Here is a 23,085-nt window from a genome sequence, read left to right on the forward strand (position 1 = left end):
AAAAAAGGAGAGTTGGGGTCCTCCACCGACAATTGGTAAAATTTGGCGTTGCTTAAAGTAGTTTTTGGTAATTGTTTTGGTATTCAGGGTAAAAAAATGTGCATTAATAAATAATAAGACACCAGTTTTAAGTTAAATGATATTTATTAGTTTAAATAGTAAGCTATTTGTCACTCTTATTCTTTTGTTAAAATGTGTCTGAAATACATTGCAACCTATATTGCTATATAGTTATAAAAAAATGATTGAATCTGTTGGGGTAATATATTCCCTAATTTCTTAAGTCATTTTATCCAATGTAATATGATGCTCCATTGGCGTGGAGGGGGGGGGGGCTATAGCCCCCATAGCACACACCCCCCCTTTGCCACCGCCCCAGCCTGTGCCCAAGACTGAACACAAGTTCCGAAACAACATTGAGACAAGTAGACTTTTTTGTGATCAGCATGCAGAAGTTTGTGCTTGTCAATTAATACTGAAAAAATAGTTCATTTCAATTGTGACTTTATATAGATCCCCAATGGGAGATTCTGAACTGTTTGTAATGAATATGGAGTCCTTACTATGCTCTCACACAGCACCAAGCAGTTAATAGCCTGTAGTAATTTAAATGTAGATTTTCTAAAGGATTTTGATAGGAAAAGTGATACAGAATCCTCTTTTGGATCCTGTAATTTTATCTCAGTAATTAAGTTTCCAACAGACTGGATATAGACTGCAGGACCCTAATTGTAATGTTTGTGCCTTAGAGTATAGATACCCCTCAGTGGAAATCAGTTAGAATAATTAATGTTTTTAAGAATGGTTGACAAGAGATGACCTGGGATAAAATTTATAATGAACCAATTACTGACATAAAAGTTAATCGATTCCTGGGTAAATTCATATCATTATTTTAAAATAGCTTTCTGCATAAACTAATTTAAAAAAAAAAAAACACGGGCCACTTGGAGGGTTAAAGTAGCATGTAAAGGAAAAGGGAAATATATCTGATGCCAATAACAATTAGAGATCATGAAATAGCAGTAAATTACAAATATGACTCAAAATTACTAAGAAAAGTTATTAACAAATCAAGGAAAACACACATTGTCAGAAATCAATAATTATTCCACATAAACTCTCTCAATTTCAAAAAGATCCAACATATTCAGTTCTATATATCTAGAGGTGCTACACCAATGGTAGTTGTAAGACATGGTGGGGAATAAGAACATGGTTAAGACTTTAAAAATTTTAGGTGCCTATAGTGAAGAAAATGTAAACTGGAAAAAGCACTTTTTTGCACTCCTAAAACAACATGGTTCAACCACATTTGCTCATCAAATCATTGAAAATCTAGGGATGACAAACATCTGCAAGTTGACATACTCTGCATATTTTCATTTAGTAATATCATGTGAAATAATGTTCTGAAATAACTCATCTTTAAGAAAGAAAGTCTTCACTGCTCAAAAATGTGCTGTCAGAATATTACGTGGTATTCACCCGAATTCATCTTGTAGATCTATATTTAAGGACTTGGGCATATTGACTACTGCTTCACCGTATACTTATTCCCTCATGAAGTTCATTGTAAATAATCCACTGGAAGCCTAAAGGAATGATGATGTGCATAATTATACCAGAAGAAACAATGAGAGTTATTATCCCCTATTAAGGTTGTCTTTAGCACAAAAATGAATGCACAGTGATGCAACCAAAATTTTTGATCATCTGGTGATATAAAATACCTGACAGACAGCAGAGTAAAATTTGAGGTCAAATTGATAAAGTTTCTCTCCTTGAAAAGTCTTTTTATTCTGTAGAACAATTTCTATTATTGTTGTGTCTACTTTTGTAATATCTAAAAGATTGTGGGTAGGAATTACTAACTCACGTGTGTGTGTGTGTGTGTGTGTGTGTGTGTGTGTGTGTGTGTGTGTGTGTGTGTGCATCCATATTTATACAAATTAATTTATCTTCTGAAAGTGAACTGACTTGCTCCACAACATAATGATTTGTCATGCAAGTACTCCATAGAACATAAAACTAGGGTAATTTTTAATACTACGTATGCCTATGACTACGCAGCTGTTCTGGTATTCCATATTTTGAGAGGTGTCAATCATCTCTTAAGTTGTATGTATGTCTCATTCGAATGAGAACTCTTCTACAAAGTTGCAGGTGGTCATTGTTACTACTAATTCAGTTTTATATCTGCTCTATCACTGCTCTTGCATTTACGTTTTCAGTCAAAACTTACATTCAGTGTTTCCATCCCAATATCAAAGGAATTTCAAATAACACCCCTCCCCCCAAAACATAATTGTGTAACTCTTAGTGTCTTGTTACAGTACAGGAATTATTAATTAAAAACTAGCAAGAAATGTAATTGTGAAAACAGGTTGACTGCACTGTTATTTATACTTTTTTTTTTCTTCCCACAGCAAACAATTGCTCGGTGGAGGGCAATTTTCTATGGAACATTTGGGGTTAATATCTTCCTCTTTATATTCTACATGATATTTGGAACAGGTGTTGAGCAACCATGGAACAAAATTGATTAGCTGCTATTGGTGTTGATGACTTATTTAATTTAAATAGTGTCAAGCTTTATTCCTATTTTGTGATAATTTTATTTAAAGTTACATTGTATTTAATATTGTGGAAATGTGTACAAGTGATGTGTATGTGCAAATAACACTTTGCAATAATAAACAATATTTGTTAACAAAATATTCACAGCTAATTATTATGCTTCATGCAGTCCTCATGAATTTGCAGAAATACAGTGGCCCAAAGTTAGATGGTAGGAATGGCAGAACAAGATGACCATAACGCGAACCATTTCTGTGGCTGAAACGGAAAATGCTTCTAGCAGAATCCAGGGCTGACGTCAGATCTCTAGAAAAAAAAGTAATCAAACATATCAAAATTTGCTTGGTTCAATGTGTTAAATGTCTACAAGTGCAGTGAACAGTGAGGAACAAAACTGCTTTCACAGGAAAAAGAATCCACATCTATAAAGCAATGAAGACATGACTCTATGCATACATTACACTTCAACACAAAAACATTTTCTGCACTTTCACAAATATTCCTGTCATCAGCTGTTCCCAGAGACAGGCAACCCTACTAACAGTTCCTCTTCAGTTTTTACTGGATTTACCTCTTCAGTTTCTACTGGGCTTTCATACACTGACTACTTCATGTAACCCAACAGGGAAAGATTCATAGGTGTGTGATCTGGTGATCATATTTGCCAAGGTACAGAATCTACAGTTCATTTTTTAGAATTCTGGGAATTTTTCATTGTTTTAGTTTTCAGTTAAATTTTTGTGATTTTGACTGGTAAGAACCAATACTCATAACAAAGGATATTAATGTATCCCGCTTCTGCAGAATAATACTGCAGCAACAAAACATGAATGAGAGAAAAAGAAATGAAAATAAAACTTAAGTCGCAAAGGAAATTCGCCATATACAACAATAAAACACAGTGCTCATACAAGCATCTGCCAACAGCAACGTGTGTCAAAGGCTTTAGAAAGACTATGCAATGCTTCCTAACAACAAATTGCCTCTGATGAGCGTGACGTGACAGCTGTTTACATTAGATTCGTTTGAGCAGTTTGCGGGCAGGCTCTTGTGAATGTGCAGTTGAGTTGCGTATGAGTAGTACCTTCTCCTGCTTCTGGCTACAGATGTTTGGCTGGGTGCCACTATCCAATATTGCCCTGGTTCAGAAATATCAGAGATCTGGGGCTGATCCACAGAGCAGTCCGAGTTGTAGTGGGGAGGTGGGTAGTCTCCACGTGACCTGTGTTTACGTTTAGTGATACTGCTGTTTCCTCTTCATTTATTGGTCTCACATTAAATGAAAACAAAACAGATTTCTGTGGCCAGGAGATATCAAATGAATTAAAATATGTACGCATAATTATGGAAAGCTAAAATATGTTATTAGTTTCAGGTTTTATTTCCACCTTTCTGACAGTCAAGCATTAATCGCCTTGCAGAACAATGAACTAATTTTTGTCAGTTTGCTAAAGAGCTTTGGCTTTTATTAATCTTTTATGGTGAGGCAGTCAATTTATTTGAAAAGAAGTGTTTAATTTCACATTGTTGGCTAGTTTCAACTGCTCGCCGCATTTCAAGTGCACATTTTCCATCTTCTAGCTTGTATGAAATTATGTCATAGTAAAGAACCAAACATGAGATAATAACAGTACTGGTAGTCAAGAAAATTTACATCCGAATCTGGATGTAAGTATCCTCTGATGTCTTGTTTCTTTTATGACATAATGCAAGATCTTTTAATGCTTTACATGTACGAACATGCAGGCTTCCTGCATCACCGTAGTTGCGCAAGCGCAGTGACGCCTGTTATCTGGCGCTCTGTGGCAACTGCTGAAACGAACCAATTTCCAACAGGTCATGGGAAAATATTGCAAATGGTGGTTTGAAAAGCATGACTTTCAGAGTAACTTTCCTTTTATGCAAGATGAACTATGTGCGAGAATGTACGATGAATTTCTTAAATCACAGAGCGTTTGACTCTCATTTAAAAATTAACTCTTTGAGGATCACCATCTAGAAGAATTCAAACCCAGAAGATCAGACATTTACGTCATTATTAAAAATTTTACTGGAAGGTCAACATCATATGTGGAAGCTTAGCTTCTCTTACAGTTTATTAATCTTCGAGACCAATATTATATGTAAAAGCTTTTTTCTTGTGGCAACACTATTTATATTAATTTAAACCATTAACGTTTCTTATTTGTGTGTTCACGTTACTTAAGAGTGATCTTGCTATTGGCTGACTACCTCACATGTCCTGCGCTGTCATCAGCTGGCGAGATCACGTGACATGAGCAATGACTGGCTTACAAAAGCGTGTTGCAATCTCGATTTCTATGCTTCAGAAAGTAACATGCGGTGTTTGGTGGAATTCGAATTTATACCTTTGTAACACGAAAATATGTAGCGTACATGTTGCTGCACATCAAAGATCTTTCCAAAACTTGTTTTTTCCCCCTGAGTTTCGTTTTCTAAAGTGCCGGAAAATTCTACATCGGTGTATAAAACCATAAACATTCAAAGGATTGATAAGTTTTAGTGCCGGGGAGAAGTATACTATCACTTAACGTGGAAAAAGTGTATCTTCAACCGGCAAATCGAGGAAAAATCCGGGAATTTTTTTTCCTTGTCCATGTATACACCCTGTCATGGGTGGGAGACTAGTTGAGTCGTGTTCAGATAGCTCTGTCAGTAGAGAACTTGCGCACGAAAGGCGAAGGTCCCAGGTTCAAGTCCCAGTCCAGCACTAAGTTCAGCATACACTCTGCTGCAGAGTAAAAATTCGTAATGGGAAATGATACTTGTTTTGAAACTTATTTATCTGTAGGCTTATCCAGATTTCTGGACGCTATATAACGCTGCACCACACATTCAATGCTTGTCTGCACATTCCTGTAACAAAAAATGTCCCATCTTCAACAATCAGTCATGAACTTGCACATTCCTGTAACAAAAAATGTCCCATCTTCAACAATCAGTCATGAACTATAAACAACAATAAATTCCACTGTGAACACAACAGACAAAATTGTCATTTTTTTTTTTTATTTTGAAAAAGTTTGTGCCAACAACCTTGATGTGATAGCCAGTGATTTGTTTTGAGAAACATAAGCACTTCTCAGATATGTACCTCACACACATTGCTCACTCACGACTTCTTTAACCATTGGATTCTTATTACTGTAAAATATATTAAACTGAGTAATTTTGATCCTGAAAGTTTAGCACACACTGTCTAAGGCGACTCTACTTATAACTGGGGAGAGGGGGGGGGGGGGGTGAATTTTTTATTACAACTTAATGATGATCAAGGGTACAAACCAAGGTACATCTCGATGCTAAAACTAGAAATTCACAATTGTGCAATGGTTAAAATCACAAAACATCTTGATGGATGATTTTATGGGAAAAAAATGTGGATGAGCTGGTCACCAACCCATCCTGCAATCAATTTCAAAACTTTCCAAACTGAAGTTTGATACCAAGGTTCTGTGGGTCATTGTTTTCCTGCTACACCAGTTTGGCCTGTGCAGTTTGTTTCAAAAGTAATGGGTAGCAGAAAGTGGGAGGTTTGTCAACGGCTATAGAGCAGATCTTTAACACTACTTTCAATAGTAACAGATTAACTATTAGTGGTAATGGAACATCTTTGCAATGGTGAGCAGCCTGTAAAATTCCAAAAAGCCCAATTGTTTGCAAAACAGTTGTGAATACACACACATGAAGTGAGAGAGGTGACTGAAGTCATTGGGAAGCTTAGGAACATCAAGAGACGGGATGGCTACATGCTCCAGACACACCGGCTCTGTGTTCCCAGTGCGAAAGGCTGCAAGTTGTTCCTGGACAGTGGAATTACAGGATATTGTCATAATCACCTAAACAATCTGCACAGGCTGAACTAATCTTAACTGCAAGCAGGAAAACTTGGGCATCAGAAGCATGTCACCAATTCACAATGTGATCGCAACTATTAGATAACTTTGAAATCCACTAACAAATTCCCAAATATTGCTCCTCTTTGTTCAACGGCACATCAGTGACAGCAACAGCATATCAGTTACATCTTAGAGCTAGTAAAATTTACAATACTGACATTGATGGTTTTAAGGCCATAGTAGAGATACAATACATTTCAGTACCTGCCTCCACCAAAAACAATATGTGCCCTAATGTTGGTCACTTCAACATGGCCGAAAAGGACAGTTATCTCAGTATTGGCACATATTTTAGACGACAATGGGGCAATTAGCTGGAAGGATTTTATGGGACAGATATCAGCCACAAAAATTTGTATGTTCAATAAAGACATTATACAGGCCATAACTGTCCTAAACCACTTTAAAAAACTAGTAATCATAGACACTTAAGGTGCAGAGTAAAACTAGTTATAAATCTAGAAAGAAAGACTCATCAGGCAAGAAGTCACTAACAAATATTATCATGATTTATTACAGCTTAGGATGGCACAAAGATTGGTGGAACAAACAGGCAGTTCCTGTGTTTAGTGACAGTGGAATTCATGAAGTGAATGGCTAAACAGAAATGAAATCCAGAGCGCAGTGAAAGTTGTATACAAAAACAGTCGGGGAGTAACCTGAATTGAAAACATAATACAGGCTAAGCCAATTACACTACTATCAATGGCATGTGCCGAAGGCTTCAGAGAATAGCAAGAACTGCAGAGTGGTTGCAGGGCTGCGTTATTTACTAGCATTCTGCGTTATTTACTAGCACTCCTACGTCACTTTATGGGCCCACATGGCATGCCTGCGGCTGTGGCGGCACCATCTACAAGACACAGCTGTGGTACAAAGCCAGAGTATCTCTGACCTGTATTCCATACTGATACTCAGGCTAGGTAGAGAATCCGAAACACCGTCAGATACTAAAGCTCTTCCTCCTATAATCAGCACATGGCACCAGATATGGCTCACCCCACACTGACTTCATCGTGGAAGGGGAGAGAAAGGTGCTGGAATCCCCATCAAAAGCTCCTACGGTAATTCCTCATTGTGATGCTCCAAATTAGAGGCCGGTGCTACCTGTGGGACTCCTGGCTGATCGGGTTGGTCTGGAGTGCTGCTTGGTCCTACCTGCAGGAGACTGGATGTCATTCCCGGTTGCGAAGGAAACAACGGTTTGGCCTTCGTGGACACCTCAGTCCAAGAATGCTCAGCATCCATTAACTACTTGGAGAGAGGGTTTTTGATGTTGGTGGGAGATGAAAGACAGCTTAGTGGGTGGAAATGGTTCCACCTCTATTGGCTCCCATTGCTGGTCATTGTCGACCGCCTATCTCACACAAGGGCGGAAGTTGTAGCAGTAGCAGACAGGCTCACGGGCAGGATTTTCCAGGATGTGGTTGCATAAGTCATGCCTTGTTGGCTGCTGGAGAACGTCTCATTGTGGCCGGAGCTGATTTCGATTACCGACTAGGTATTTATGGCCAGCTGCAAGATCAAAAATTTGCTGCCCTTTACTGCCAATGACAACAACTTGGCTACACCTGGGGTTTCAACCACAAGTTTGAGCCCACGCAGTAATATGGCTGTCTGCATGGACAGTCGATCACTGAGTTGGGCACAGCAGGTCGAAGAGCAGAGAACGGGGTCTGCACCCATGTAAAATTTCAGCTGGACTATGTCCATCTTTGGGGTGGACTGGTAGGTGATGGGAAAGCTGGTGACTGCTTTCCTGGAGTCAACTTGCAAGTCGATCACCGAGTTGGGCACAGCAGGTCGAAGAGCAGAGAACGGGGTCTGCACCCATGTAAAATTTTAGCTGGACTATGTCCATCTTTAGGGTGGACTGGTAGGTGATGGGAAAGCTGGTGACTGCTTTCCTGGAGTCAACTTGCAAGTCCTGACCAACTGTTCAGCTTCCAAGTTGGATGCTGGATTGAAAGGGGTGGTGATTAAGTGCTTGATACCACTAGGTTTACAAAAGTCCTGAAACGAGATGCTGTGAACTAAGAGCCATTGTCAAAAACTAGAATGGAAGGTGCCACTTCTACTGGAAATATAATGGAGAGGACATGAATGGTAGCTACTGTGGTGCTGATGGCCACCTGTGCCACATTCAAAAAGGTGGAGTGGCCATCAAAAACTATGAACTGCATTGCTCCTCAGTATGGTCCATCAAAATTAACAGGTACTCTTTGCCAGGCATGGTCAGGGTGTGGCGTGTGGCTGAAACACTGTGATGAGCCTGACTGATTGTGGACACAGGTCTAGCTGTTCTGGAGTGTGTGTCTGTTCTTTGGTGGGATCAAAAGCAGGCCAGTACAAGTGATGCCTTCATTCTGCAGATTCCCCAATTTGCAGTGAGGAGAAGCTGGGAAGTTGAAAGAAGGCAAAATTCCCACCTGGCATTCACAGTTGTCCACGGTGAACAATATGAAAGCTTCAGTTATGTTAAACCAGTTTCATAATGAGAAATAAGTGCACCATGCTGGGTCTGTGCCCTTAAGCGGGTACTGTGCCCAGCTGTGCTGTGCTGCACACAACACACGGCAGAGCAGTGATCATTGTCCGTGTCTGTTGCTACTTCACACACTATAGTTGGGCATTTGGTGAGGAGGTGTCTTTGACTGGCGTCTAAAACAAAACACAGTGCGTCGTTTCTGTCAAACTCTGCATCTGGGACATATGGCAACTGGGAAAAAGTGTCCACATTTGAGTGCGTATGGTGGGCCAATAATAGATCTCTTAGGAATAATGCCCACTGATACAGCCACTGCACATTTTACCAAGACGTTCTGAGTGGAGACCATGTAGTGAAATGAAGGGCTTGTGATTGGTGATCAGGTGAAACATAGTACCATATAGACATATGTGAAACTTTTGAAACTTTTTGATACTCATTCTCCATTTGCAAATAATTTTGCTGTGCTGCATTTAATGTTTTAGATGCAAACATAACATGCTGTTGGGTGAGGACCACAGAGTGCTAACTCACTGCTACGTCACGCTCTGCCATATGGCATTATTTAGATGCAGTATCAAGGGGTACAGGGTCAGCACACTGCTGTCCCAGCCACTGTCAGCTTTCCAGATCTTGGAGCCACTACCACTCATTCACATACCTCCTTAACTGAGATCATGAGATTGTGTGGACACTGTTAAGAGTCCTTTCACGAAGAAAGAATCTGTGGCAGTATGGGGAATTGAACCCAGCTCATCTGCACGAAAGTCAGGTGTGCTGACCACTTAATTAAGAGACAGACAAAAGAAATTTTATAATGGAAAAATGGGTATGACTTACCACTTTCCTGTAACATTCATGACTATTTGAGACAGCTTTCAACTCGGCTGAATCACTGACTCAGCCTGTTAACTGTTGCTGCTATGGTCTTCAGTCTAAAGACTGGTTTGATGTAAGTCTCTAGGTAAGTATACTGAAGAATATACACACTAATACTAAAGCTTTCATTAGACTTCATGAGGATATGTCAGTTATAATAAGATAAACATAATGTGTAATGAATACACTGCAAGGAGAATTGTGCAAGTGAACAGTGAAGTAATAAAATCAGTTAAGGATTTTTTATATACAAGGCAGCTGAAGAAAATGAGTGAATAGACAGAGAAAAGAAAAACTTGGACACACAACACGACTAAGAACATTAGTACAACTTTTTTAGACTGTGGCATGTACGCCACTGAACATAGTAAGATAAGGCAAATGTTTGCAACCAGTAATAACATGATAACTGAGCATGAGCATAGCACAGCAGAGTTTAAATAGGCACTCGCCCTTGGTAGGCTCTATAGGAAGTTCACATTATGGCTCCTTCATGGTGCACTTTTGTGGATGACAAAACACTGCCAATGTGTACAGCTTAAGTGTGTGCGCATTACTTCATTCCTAGTACCTTAGGGAATAGCTCGGATTCACAAGATGTCCATGGCATCTTCCTCCGTGAGGCTCTGACTGAGATGACGTGCTGATATTGAGATGTATGGTCAGAAGTATTTGGGGTATGGGCAGCATCACAGTCTGCCTTCCCATATCAATCCATATGGTAGGATGAGTGATGTCGGTATGAGCTTCATGTCCACATCAGGTCCAGGGCCTGGTGGTGGTGGTAGTGGTGCCCCCACTGCTGGTGGCAGAGGCGGAGGAGATGGCTCTGGTGTGGATGGCGGCTCCATCGGTGCTGGCACGGTATTGGACAGGCTGCACCAGACTCATCCACTGGTGAATGGGGACCCCTCATATGCTGTGGCAGTGACCCAGCCGCATCACGTGATACCACTGAGTGACACATACTAGCGTGGCAATGTCGGTGTCCCGGCCGAGGTTGTCCGAGCATCCATACGCAGGCACAACAGGTCGTAATGGTATGCTCAGACGTCACCCTCTGTGTGGATGTCACAGAAATGGCAGCCATGGTGTCAGAATACGATGGCAGGAATCCATTTTGCACGACTGCCAAACCTGCAGGCCCAGACAGTCGCCCGGGCTGGAAACAGATGACAACAGCATGAGTTGGTGACCCTGGCCAGGCCCCAGGAGATGCAGAAGCGTCCAGGGTTGACACCCACGGAACAGTTCGGTACGGGTGAGTGGCGTGAATCGACAGGAAGAAGGAAATGCCGGACGGGGACCAAGTCACGTACTTTTTGATTTGCATTTTAAATATTCCAACTAATCTTTCAACCTCACCGATGGACTGCAGGTGGAAGGGCGGGGCAAAAATGTGGCGAACCCTGCGAGCATTGCAGGAGAAGGTAAACTCCTGTGACACAAACTGAGGGCTGTTATCAGAGACCAATGTTGCTGGAAGTCCTACGATGGAAAAAATTTTTGACAGGGCTGCCACGGTGGCAGAGGCAGAAGTTGATGGGCAATGAACAACATACGGGTACAAAGAGAATGTATTGACTACTATTAGCCAGAGTGCATTAAGAAATGGCTGGGCAAAATCAATGTGTAGACGGTCCCAGGCTTCCAAAGGCTGTGACCACAGAGACAGAGCGAGTGCCCGCAGGGCAACTTGCTGCAGTGTGCTTGGAGAATGTGCCGTAACCAAATGAGTGATGTTGCCATCTAAACCAGGCCAAAAAACATGATGGTGGGCTAGTGCCTTGATGCGTGACACTCCCCAGTGATCAGCATGCAGAAATTGCAGGATCTCCAAACAGAGAGCCGAGGGAACCACTACATGAGGAGTTGAATAGTTCGTACCAAAGAGTAGAACACCATCAACGACAGAGAAATGATGCCAAAACACATAGCATTTACAGAGGGGGTCGGTTGCCCACGATGGAGACACCTCAGGCCAGCCATTTTGTATGCAATGTACCATTTCCCTAAAATCAAATCAGTAGCATTTGTCTGCATGACATGAGCACTAGTGATTGGAAAACCATTAACAGTTTGTTGACCACATTCATCAACGTGGAAACAGAGAACTACTCCCAATCAAAAACTGGGTCCAGACTGGCCAGAAAATGGGAGTGTGAGTCAGCATTCGCATTCTTAACCATGAGGCAGAGTGAAATTCGTAGCTGTACTGAGAGAGGAACAGTGCCCAACACTGAAGGTGGTGCACTCCTTTGTCTTAACTAGCAAAACTAACAGCTTGTGATCCATGATTAGATTGAATTTTACACCGTACAGGAAAATATGAAACTTTTTTAAAGCAACAATGGCGAGGGCTGTTTTCTCTATTTGTGAATATCTAGTCTGAGCTGAATTAAGCATCTTCGATGTGTAAGCTGTAGGCCACTCAGAGCCATCAGAATATTTATGAGCTAATACTGCTCCCAGTCCATGTTGGGACGCATTTGTTGCTAACACTACATGTTGATCAGTACGGACTGTACCATAGACTTCAGTTTGGAAAACGCCATTCCGTACACCTGCAACCAGTGGAAAGATGTTACCTAATGCAACAAAGTATGTAACGGTTATGCAACTGACATCAACCCCGGCAAAAACTGATGATAATAAGCAATCTTACCTACAAAAAGCATAAGTTCCTTGACTGACATAGGACGCAAAGGAGCCACAATGGCAGAGACATTCTGATGAAGGGGTTTCATACCAGCACTAGACCTCAAACCCAAAATAAACACTAGAAGGCTGGAGGAAGCAGCACTTTTCCAAATTGTCTTTTAAGCTGGTGGCATGATGCAAAAAAGAGTGTACATATGTTGTTGAGAAGTTCAGCAACAGAGGAGCTGGAGACCACAATATCATGAAAATAGCTGGCACGCCCAGGTACAGACCTCTCAAGTTGTTCGAAAATCCATTGAAATATCATCAAATGGTAACCGCAACTATTGATACAAGCCAAAATGCATGTTAACGACCAAGAGCCATTGAGGGTCAGCATCAATGGGCAGCTGCAAATATGCATTGGAGAGGTTGATCTTGGAAAAATACTGACCACCAGCGAGCTTAGCAAAAAGTTTTTCAGGGTGCGGCAAGACATACATTTCAATGATAGACTGAGCATTGACAGAAACTTTGAAATCACTGCAAAGGCATAACTGTCCCGAGGCTTCTTGACAGTGTCTTGGGGGATAGCTCATTCACTGTGTGCAATCAGTTGGATGACCACTGAGGCAGTGATGCGGTCGAGCTCCGTCTTCACTTGGTCACGGAGCGAGCCTAAAAGAAACGGTGTCTGGCCAATGGTTTCATGGTGATGTGGACTTTGAAATTATGGGCACAACCCAAGCCTGCAGAAAACAGGGTGGAAAAGTCAGAGCATGAAGAGTCGAGTTGTGTATAATGCACTTGATCAGAGACAAGATTAACTTCATTGGGAATAGTAAACCCAAAAAGGTTAAAGGCATCCAAACCAAACAAATTTTCGGTGTGTGCACTGTTCACCACCAGAGAAGTCAGCGGACAAACCACAAATGTATATGTGACTGGGGCCAAGAAACTACCTAATTTCGGAATGTTTCGTTTATTGTAGGTGACTAATGTATGTGACACTGGCACTAAGGAGGAGAACTCAAGTCCACATATGTTTACAAGCTGAGTAATGACGGGAGCACAAGTGTTGACTTGCATGTACAAAACCTTCTTATGAACCTTGACAACATTAAATAGCTTACTGGATGCAATGGAGATTGCTAATACACAACTGACATCCATGTCAACATCTGCAATAGTCCATTGGAATTTTTTGTTACAAACAGGAGCAATGTGGTCTGTTTTGTTGCATTGCTGTCATCCTCAATACGGTGCCTGCATTTCTGCGGTCTACACCAGTAGATAAATGTGACATTTATCTCAAGTCATCAAACTTATGTAAAGGTGTGGAAAATGGATCTTTACATGAATATGAGGACAGTACATTTATGAACAGGAGTCTGTCAATGCCTGCTTTCTTTGGGATTGGAATTATCATATTTTTCTTGAGTCTGAGGGTATTTTGCCTGTCTCATACATCTTGCTCACCAAATGGTAGAATTTTGTCAGGACTGGCTCTCCCAAGGCCGTCAGTAGTTCTAATGGAATATTGTCTACTCCCGAGGCCTTGTTTCGACTTAGGTCTTTCAGTGCTCTATCAAACTCTTCATGCAGTATCATATCTCCCATGTCATCTTCATCTACATCCTCTTCCATTTCTATAACACTGCCCTCAAGTACATCGCCCTTGTATAGACCCTCTATATATTCCTTCCACTTTTCTGCTTTCCCTTCTTTGCTTAGAACTGGGTTTCCATCTGAGCTCTTGATATTCATACAAGTGGTTCTCTTTTCTCCAAAGGTCTCTTTAATTTTCCTGTAGGCAGTATCTATCTTACCCCTAGTGAGATAAGCCTCTACATCCTTACATTTGTCCTCTAGCCATGCCTGCTTAGCCATTTTGCACTTCCTGTCCATCTCATTTTTGAGACGTTTGTATTCCTTTTTGCCTGCTTCATTTACTGCATTTTTATATTTTCTCCTTTCGTCAATTAAATTCAATTTTTCTTCTGTCACCCAAGGATTTCTGGTAGCCCTCGTCTTTTTACCTACTTGATCCTCTGCTGCATTCACTACTTCATCCCTCAAAGCTACACTTTCTTCTTCTACTGTATTTCTTTCCCCCGTTCTTGTCAATTGTTCGCTTATGCTCTCCCTGAAACTCTGTACAACCTCTGGTTCTTTCAGTTTATCCAGGTCCCATCTCCTTAAAGTCCCACCTTTTTGCAGTAAAATTATAACACTTAAAAAGTCAAGAATGACGAGATGTTTCCAAAAACCGCATAGCTATAAGAAGATGCTTTATTCACAACTACTGGTTTCAGGTCAGTATAAACACTTCTTCAGGTTTATTTATCAAGAATACAAATCATGTGTGAAATTTTTGAAATGGTAGAAATACTTTCAACAAAAAACAATGACAAATACTGACAACTGTTATACAGGGTGTTTGGAAATTCCCATTATAAACTTCTATGACTTATAGAGCGGAGTGAGAAGGCAATTGTTTGAATAAGAACCCATGTCAGAAACATACCGTTTATGCGCTACAACCATCTCAAAACATGTTGGTAAAGCGATCACTTCCACAAGTAATTGATTATGTGTGACCCATTACATCACTTGTTTTACAGTTCCACTCATGAATACCTAGCCCGTGTACTTGTTGACAGGTTCTCTTCAATGTGATGCAATATGAACTCTCCACTTCAGGTCTATGGCATCTCCTTGGAGCTCCACAGCCACACCTGCTGACAGTGAAAGAACCCCTTTCTCGAAACCATTGCTTAATTATGGTGAAAAGGGTATGTGATGAAGTCATACATTGTGGTTAATGTTCTTGATAAAGACGGTGAGCAGCTCTTCCATTACCATGGTTTCACCATACAGAAAGATCAAGTCAGTGTATTCTCCAACTGTGTACTCAAACACATTGCTCCAACACTTGCAGACATGCGAATGAGGCTCAAACCAGGTCAGAGAGGTAAGACAGACATCAGCCAATCTGACATAAGCACCCTCCCCCTGCCCCCCCCCCCCCCCCCAACATGACTACCCTGTGGCAATCTACCTAGCAAACACGTGTTAGAGAGTCAAACCACATTGATGGGTTGTCATATTATGACTGCTTTGCTGCGTTCTTTTTTTTATTGTTTTTAATGCCAACACTAGGCTTCTGTATTTCAACTATTTCAAAAAATTTTTACATGGTGATTGTATTCTTGGCACACAAACCTGAAGACTCGTCTACACTGATGTGAAACAAGTAGCTGCAAATAAAGCATCTTCATACATCTCTGTGGCTTTTGGGAACTTTTCGTCCTTCTTGACTTTTCAATTGTTATAATTTTTATAATAATTTGAATGGTTATTGGGTGTTGAGTGTTTTTATTGTTATTCACAATTTCTCTGAGGTGTGTTGCCCTCCGCAAAAACTTGGCTGTACGTTATCATTACAATTACAAGGGATTATAGCCCATAAATTACAGGCCTCCCAACACTTGTCTCAATTCTGACACAAATGACTGAAATTTTAATAGAACAAGGAAGTAAAGACTCAATAAACTTAGTCACTCTAATATTAAAATGTGTATGTTACACACTCTTGCATAGCAACAATAATATTAACCTTTGTTTCGTGTTTTCTTGTAAATTGAGAATTGCTTCAGGGAGTTACATAGCAAATATACTATACATTATTCAGAAACTTAAACTGCACAAAAATAAGGGAAGATGTTACCTGATTTCCACCTGCACTTTGGTCTCTTCCCAGATCTTTCTCAAAGCCATGTGTACAACACCATCATTCTGGATTGGAGACAAGCTGCATGTTGCATAAACCACAGACCCACCAACTCTCACCATTCTCAAGGCATTGCTAAAAATAATTCCAAACAGTATTAAAACAGTCAAGTAATTAGGTTCTTTGCACCGAGATAACAAAGTACACCACAAAGTACCTTAAAAGCTTTGCTTGGAGCTCAGGAAGCCGGAGTCGTTCCTTCACTCTTGTTGGTTTAAATATATTGTTGTCATTCTCAGTAACACTATGTCTGTCAGTTGTGCAAGGGACATCAACCAAAATCTATAAAAAGAAAAAGCATACAGTACAGACTATGCATAAATCAAAGAAAAGTCTGTAGTATATTAAGTACACTAACAAACCTAGACAAATGACACAACATGACATAGTAGAATTGCTTACAGAAACTGACAACATTAGAGTGGAGCAGAAAAAAGATAAACAATCCACGTAGTTATGACTACACATCAATATATATATATAGGCTGACACATATTTAATGCTGCTGAAATTGAAGAGAGAAAATTTGCTTCACTTTGGACTATAGTACCAAAGAGGTTATAAGGACTGATACCAATGTAGTGGGTGGGTGCCAAGAGGTGCCGTATTAAAACTCAGCCGAGCTTTTCAAATGATTTATTTGTTTCCACTACAGAGCTTCGTTCACCTCGGTCTGCGTCACAGGCCCTGCATTGCTGAGACCACTGCCCCAGCGATCTGTGCAATGCAACGCTGAGTCATGCCGGCCTTGTTCGCCAGCTGTAGAGTTCCAATTACGTCAGGATGGCTGCGCCAGCAGCCAACTCAGCGGCCACTGTCCCCATTGACTCAGCACCGCTCCGCCAGGAGGCGCAGACTGGCCACACTGCTGCTTCTCCTTCGGCTGGCGTAGCTGGGAACGTGGCGGCAACGACCGCCCCCACTATCCAGAGTCCAAATTTGCGGCCCACACCTCGGGAAGTCTCTGGTGTGTGTCGGGAGACGAGATGACTGCCCGCAGTAGTGACCCAAAGAGTGGCCCGCCCTGGCTGGCTGCGGACCCTGCGTCAGCCTCAGAGGGTCGAACCAACGACCCGCTGTGGACTGAGACTCTGTTGCCCCATCTGTTGCTTCGCTAACGCATCACTCCAAGTCACGTACGCCCCACACCCCGGTTGCGCCAGTGGGCCCCTTCTTCCTGTAACTTGCGACATGCAAACCGCTGCGTTTACACTTTTCAGTGGTTCAATGGCCCCTGTGGCCTCCATTCCACTTTGCAACCGCTGGTCAGTGTAACTTACTGCAATCCGGCCCGCACCTAGCTGTAACTTTTGCTCAGAATATCACACAAAACCAACTTTCCCTATCCTAAATGGTGGTGCCGCTACATTATTCCCCTCTTCAGAAAGACCCGGTCCCCGGGTCGTCCTTTAACTAACTCTTAAACTTGTAAGATTTGGCTATTATGACAGGCTTACTTACTACTAGAAAACTTAAATGTGGTCTAGTGTCCCACTAAAACCTTGACATAAAACAAAACGTAAAAATTCCTTCCTGGACGACCACTGCTTGATCAACCCCTCATCTACTCGTCTCACGCCCTCGGTATCCAATCCACTGGGACTTTGACTACCCTTGGTTCCCTTTTGGAATTAGCTCTCCACCTGATCAGAAAGAAAACAACACTTAACAAAGTTAATGCTGCGATGACACTTGGTACAGAGGTGCTCAAAATGACCGTTATTTGCCGTTGCGTTTCCCTATACTGCGCGACATGTTGAACAAGCTGTTCGGCTGATATACACCCCTCTTTGCTCTATAACAAACTGGTTTACGGATCTCAACAGACTTGGCTCCAGAGTTTGATTTAACAAGGTCAGATTTTGCCTTGGCAAAAACTCTAAAGTGGTTTCTGGCCAGTACAGCTGTGGCTGGGTAACATTCAGTTGTGTGACTCCTGAAATTGACGCTGGCAGATGGAAGGTTGGTCCTATTATGTTACACTCAGTTCCATTGATTAAAATTCCACTCCCCTCAAGCTCTACCTGTTTCACTTCCATAAACACTCCATGCTCAAAACAACTTGCCACTACTACCAAATTCTTGTAGATGGCGAAGATCCAATGCATCCCGACTCGTTGCAAGCTCAATTTTGGCTCCATGATGTCCTTGAACAGTCAATTTCTTTCCCCGTGTCTAAAAAATAACTGCAGCACGTGTCCCATATTTGTAGCTTCACAGATTTTCCTCCGAGATTCACTATTTTAGATGCAAAACAACACCGATTGAGTGACTACTTTCATCCTTAAATTTACATTATATAAACTGGTGCAATAAACACGACTTTCCTGACCCAGCACAGTCGATAACAAAAAATTTAAATAAGAAATCGTACAACTCTGACATCGTTCAACACATATTTATTATGTCTTTGCCGCAAAATTTACTCCGACGCATTTATCTCTCCAGAACTGTGTTTGATCTCTCCTCCAACAACACTCCACATACATCAGATGCTACGCTTCCCTTTCCAGTGACCTGAGGACAGGGATCACCATCACCCTTCCTCCCTCTACAAAAGGACTGCTGCCCCTAGCAGGCTCACAATACTCGAAAACACATATAAAATACAATGCCTAATTAATCTACGGAAACCCAATGACACATGACACGGAGGAAAAAAAAAAAAAAGAAACTACAAATACTCTACTACTTTCTAGATCATAAAGAGTATGGTACTTCATGCTGTACTCTATCTTCCTGGTTTTCTCTGCGCTTAGAACCTCTCTTCACTCTCTCTTTCTTCCTCTTTTCTTCCTGTGACACACCTGGAATCACATCTGAGCAACCCTTAAATGGCTGTAATCGCCCAATGTGTACTATTATCGTTCTAGTTGGCAGCTGAAGCTTAACATTAACAGGAGATGTGGTTTCAACAACTTGGTACGGCCCTTGAAACCTCGTGAGGAACTTCTTCGTTTTCCCTTTATGCATATAGGGGCTGGACAGCATTACCCATTGCCCCACTTTATACCGCAGTAAACTTCCTTTCCACTTTACTGCATCTTCCTGCATTTCGAAAGCCTTTGTGTTCACCTTTTGTACTCGTTTCCAAACATCCCGAATTGTTCTCGTGAATTGACGTATTGATTCACCGGTCCTTCCTTTCTGTACCTTCACTAAATCAAACAGTGACGGCATTTTTCGCCCGTACACTACCTCATATGGAGACAAACCAGTATTTGTATGGACTTTTGCATTGTACACGCATACAATATGCTTTAAATACTCGTCCCACTGATGGTGGTGAGAATCCGCATAAAAACTCAGCATCTGCTCGATTGTTCTGTGTACCCATTCTGTCCTTCCGTTGGCCTGTGGATGCAACGTGCTCATCCTCAACTTCTTTACGTCCAACAATTTACATAGTTCTTTCATTAAATCTGACATGAAGTTGGTCCCTTGGTTTGTAATTATTGTCTCTGGTACACCAGATTTCAAAATCCAGTTATTTACTAATGCATGCGCGACCACCGCTGCCTGTTGATTTGTCATAGCCACCATCTCCACATGCCTTGAAAAATGATCTATTATTGTCAGAACGAATCTGTTTCCCGATGGTGTTCATGTAAAAGGTCCTAAGACATCAATCCCCAGGGAAGATAATGGACATGTTGCTTCTGGTAATCGTTGTAGCTGTATCTGTTTCCGACTCATATCTGCTCTCTGCGCACATGGTATGCAATTCTTGACATAATGATCCACATCTCCTTTCCTACCTCACCACCAATACCTCTCCGCCGCTCTCCTATTCGTCGCTCTACACCCTCCTTGACCGGATAACACATGATCATGTGCTTCCTTTAAAACCTCATCCCTCAGTTTTGCTGGCACTACTAATTCGCCCTAACTTTGTTTCCCTGCACAGAAGACCATCATACAAATTAAACTGTGGCTGTGTCCGATACAATTTACAATCTTTGTACGCGTCCTGTAATTTTTGCCATACTGCTAGGTCATAACCTATGACTTCTACTTTCGCCACCTTCCTACTTAGTGCATCCGCATTACCGTGTTTCTTCCCAGGCTTGTGTACCACCTCGTAGACGAATTCACTAAGCCTTACAGGCCATTGAGTGAGTCTACTAGACAGATCCTTCAACCCCAACAACCATTTCGATGCAGCATGATCCATCACTACCCGTAATCTTCTCCCATATAAATAACATTTAAAATATGTGATTCCACAGATTACACTAAGCATCTCCCTCTCTGTTGTTGAGTAATTCTTCTCTCCTGTATTCAACTGCCTAGACACATAGGCTACAGGATGTTCTTTCCCATCAATTTCCTGACTAACGACACACCCTAATGCTCGATTCGATGCATCGCATGCTAGTATAAACTCCTTTTCAAAATCTGGAAACACACGAACCGGACTTGGTGTTAACATTTCTTTCAGTTTGTCGAAACGCTTTCTGACACTCTTCTGTCCACTCAAATTTCACACCCGTCCATAACAATTGTGTCAACGGCTGTGCTAAATCTGCAAAACCCTTCACGAACTTTGGACAGAAATTGTAAAGTCTGATGAATGACTGCACTTCCTTAACTGTTTTCAGTTCCCAAAAATTCCTTATAGCCTGTACCAACTTAGGATCTGTTCGGACTACATTCTTACTGATCATGTGACCCAAATATTTCACTTCTTCTAACGTGAAATGATGCTTTTCCAGGCTCAACTTCAAACGAGCTGCTCTTAACCTCATAAAGACTTCCCTTAACCGCTGTCCATGTTGTTCCATACTACTTGAAAACACTATAATAGACAAGACACTGCCGTGGTTTCAAACCCCTCAATACACTGTCTAGCAACCTCTGAAACGTTGCCGGAGCGTTTTTCAAACCGAATGGCATTCTAATGTACTGGTAATGGCCTCCAGGTGTAGAGAAAGCAGTTTTTGGATAATCCTCTGGAGCCACCTCTAACTGATGATAGCCACTTGTCAAATCCATCGTAGAAAAGTACAGGCACTGTCCTAAATGATCCAAAATCTCCTATATGTTTGGAGTGGGGTATGCGTCCATTACTGTCTTATTATTCAGGTATCGGTAGTCACAGCAGAACCTGTCGTATCGCACAAAACTAACTTTCCCTATCCTAAGCGGTGGTGCCGCTACAAGGTGAACTGCAGCTGTATTTTTAGTGCACCGTAGGTCACTAAGGTTCCAAAGTTGCAAACAACCTCTCAATCACAAATTAAAAGTTAGTCCAAATAGGGAAAATGACTGCTGTATTGGAAGTTAGCCTTTCACTCGTTTTATAGGCTACAAGAAAGCTGACAGTAAGTCTATACGTAAGGCATCACCTCCCAGTGCATCAAACTGGCATTAATTAATGGTACCTGATGAAGTATCAGTGGACATGCAGGCCCAGTGGGAATGCAGTGGCTGCATAGAGTACTATCAAGTGTGTGGAGAAATAGTACAATACCTGACGACTGGAGAAGAGGAGTCATTGTTCCCATCTTCAAAAAAGGCAATAAAAAACTTTGTAAAAACTACAGAGGAATAACCCTTAAGAGTCATACAGCCAAGATTTTTGAAAGAATTTTACTAAATTGGATAAGTGAAAAGATAGAAAAGGAGCTGAGTGAAGAACAGCATGGGTTTAGGAAAGGAAGAAGCACAATCGAACCAATATTTTCTATCCGTCAACTGATGGAAAGAAGTTGTGAGTATAACAAAAGGGTGATAATGGTTTTCATAGACATAGAAAAGGCATATGACTCAGTTAACAGGGAAAGAATCTGGGAAGAAATGAAGAAAATATATGTAGAAGATTACATTAACGTAATGCAGACAATGTACAAAGGACACAATTGTAGACTTAGAACATCATTGGGGAACTCTGAATACCTTGAAATAAGACAAGGACTTAAACAAGGAAGTATTCTATCTCCTGCACTTTTTAATGTTGTGATGGAGGGAATGAATAGGGCAGTTAAAGATATAGTAAAAGAAAAAGACAAAAAGATGATTTTTGCAGATTATATGGTAATATGGGGCAATAAAGAGGTAGATGTACAGTTAAAACTTGATGCATGGAAGGAAACAATGAAAAGGTATGGATTAAAAATAAATAAAGATAAGAGTGAAGTAATGGTATTTGGAAGAGACAAAGGGATCAACAGAAATATTACTTTGAATGGAGAACCCCTCAAAGTGGTAGACAGTTTCACTTATTTAGGGAATGAAATATGTAGTGATGGAAGAATAACCAACGAAATTAATAGGAGGTTACAGAAGGGAGGCAATTTCTACCAAACAATAAAACACCTGATTTGGAATACGGAAGTTTCAGAAAAAGCAAAACTCCTTATGTATAAGAGTTATTACTTCCCCATTGTCACCTATGGAGGAGAAACATGGACAAGAACAGAAAGGGACAGGAGCAGACTGCAAGCAGGGAAAATGAAATTTCTCAGAGCAGTTAAGCGAAAAACAAGAATGGACAGACTAAGGAATGTAGATTTCAGAAAGGACCTTAAACAAGAAAGTATGAGAAAAGAAATTGAAAAAAAGAGACTAAGATGGTACAGGTATGTTAAGAGGATGTGTGGGCAGAGACTCCCCAAAATTATGGAAGAGCTAAAGATGGATGGAAAAAGACCTAAAGGGCGCCCAAGAACACGGTGGAAAATGGGAGTGAGAATAGCTGAAGAAAGGAGAGGTGTGACCTGGCAGCAAATGGAGGAAGAAAAGTGGTGGGAGGACCAAGCCAAATGGAGAGGACTCGTCAGCAC

At 41.2% G+C, this 23,085-nt stretch overlaps 2 protein-coding genes across 3 annotated transcripts in view; one reads left to right on the forward strand and one right to left on the reverse strand.

Annotated features, from left to right (window-relative positions):
* LOC124594694 (sialin) overlaps positions 1–2,682 on the forward strand; it is a 302,311-nt gene extending 299,629 nt beyond the window's left edge. Inside the window, exon 10 of one of the 2 annotated variants that reach the window (XM_047133061.1) lies at positions 2,430–2,682. In XM_047133061.1, the coding sequence (XP_046989017.1) occupies positions 2,430–2,549 (120 nt within the window). In that variant the 3' untranslated portion in view covers positions 2,550–2,682. The remainder of the gene's footprint in view (positions 1–2,429) is intronic. The other variant, XM_047133060.1, reaches the window with a different exon arrangement.
* Positions 2,578–23,085, reverse strand: part of LOC124594695 (5-methylcytosine rRNA methyltransferase NSUN4) — an 87,672-nt gene continuing 67,164 nt past the window's right edge. The window contains exons 6-8 of the mRNA XM_047133062.1: positions 16,458–16,582; positions 16,238–16,375; positions 2,578–2,886 (exon numbers count right to left, since the gene is read on the reverse strand). Of these exons, the coding sequence (XP_046989018.1) occupies positions 2,742–2,886; positions 16,238–16,375; positions 16,458–16,582 (408 nt within the window). The 3' untranslated portion in view covers positions 2,578–2,741. The remainder of the gene's footprint in view (positions 2,887–16,237; positions 16,376–16,457; positions 16,583–23,085) is intronic.

This window comes from Schistocerca americana, chromosome 2 (assembly GCF_021461395.2).
Source record: "Schistocerca americana isolate TAMUIC-IGC-003095 chromosome 2, iqSchAmer2.1, whole genome shotgun sequence".
Classification (NCBI taxonomy): Eukaryota; Metazoa; Arthropoda; class Insecta; order Orthoptera; family Acrididae; genus Schistocerca; species Schistocerca americana.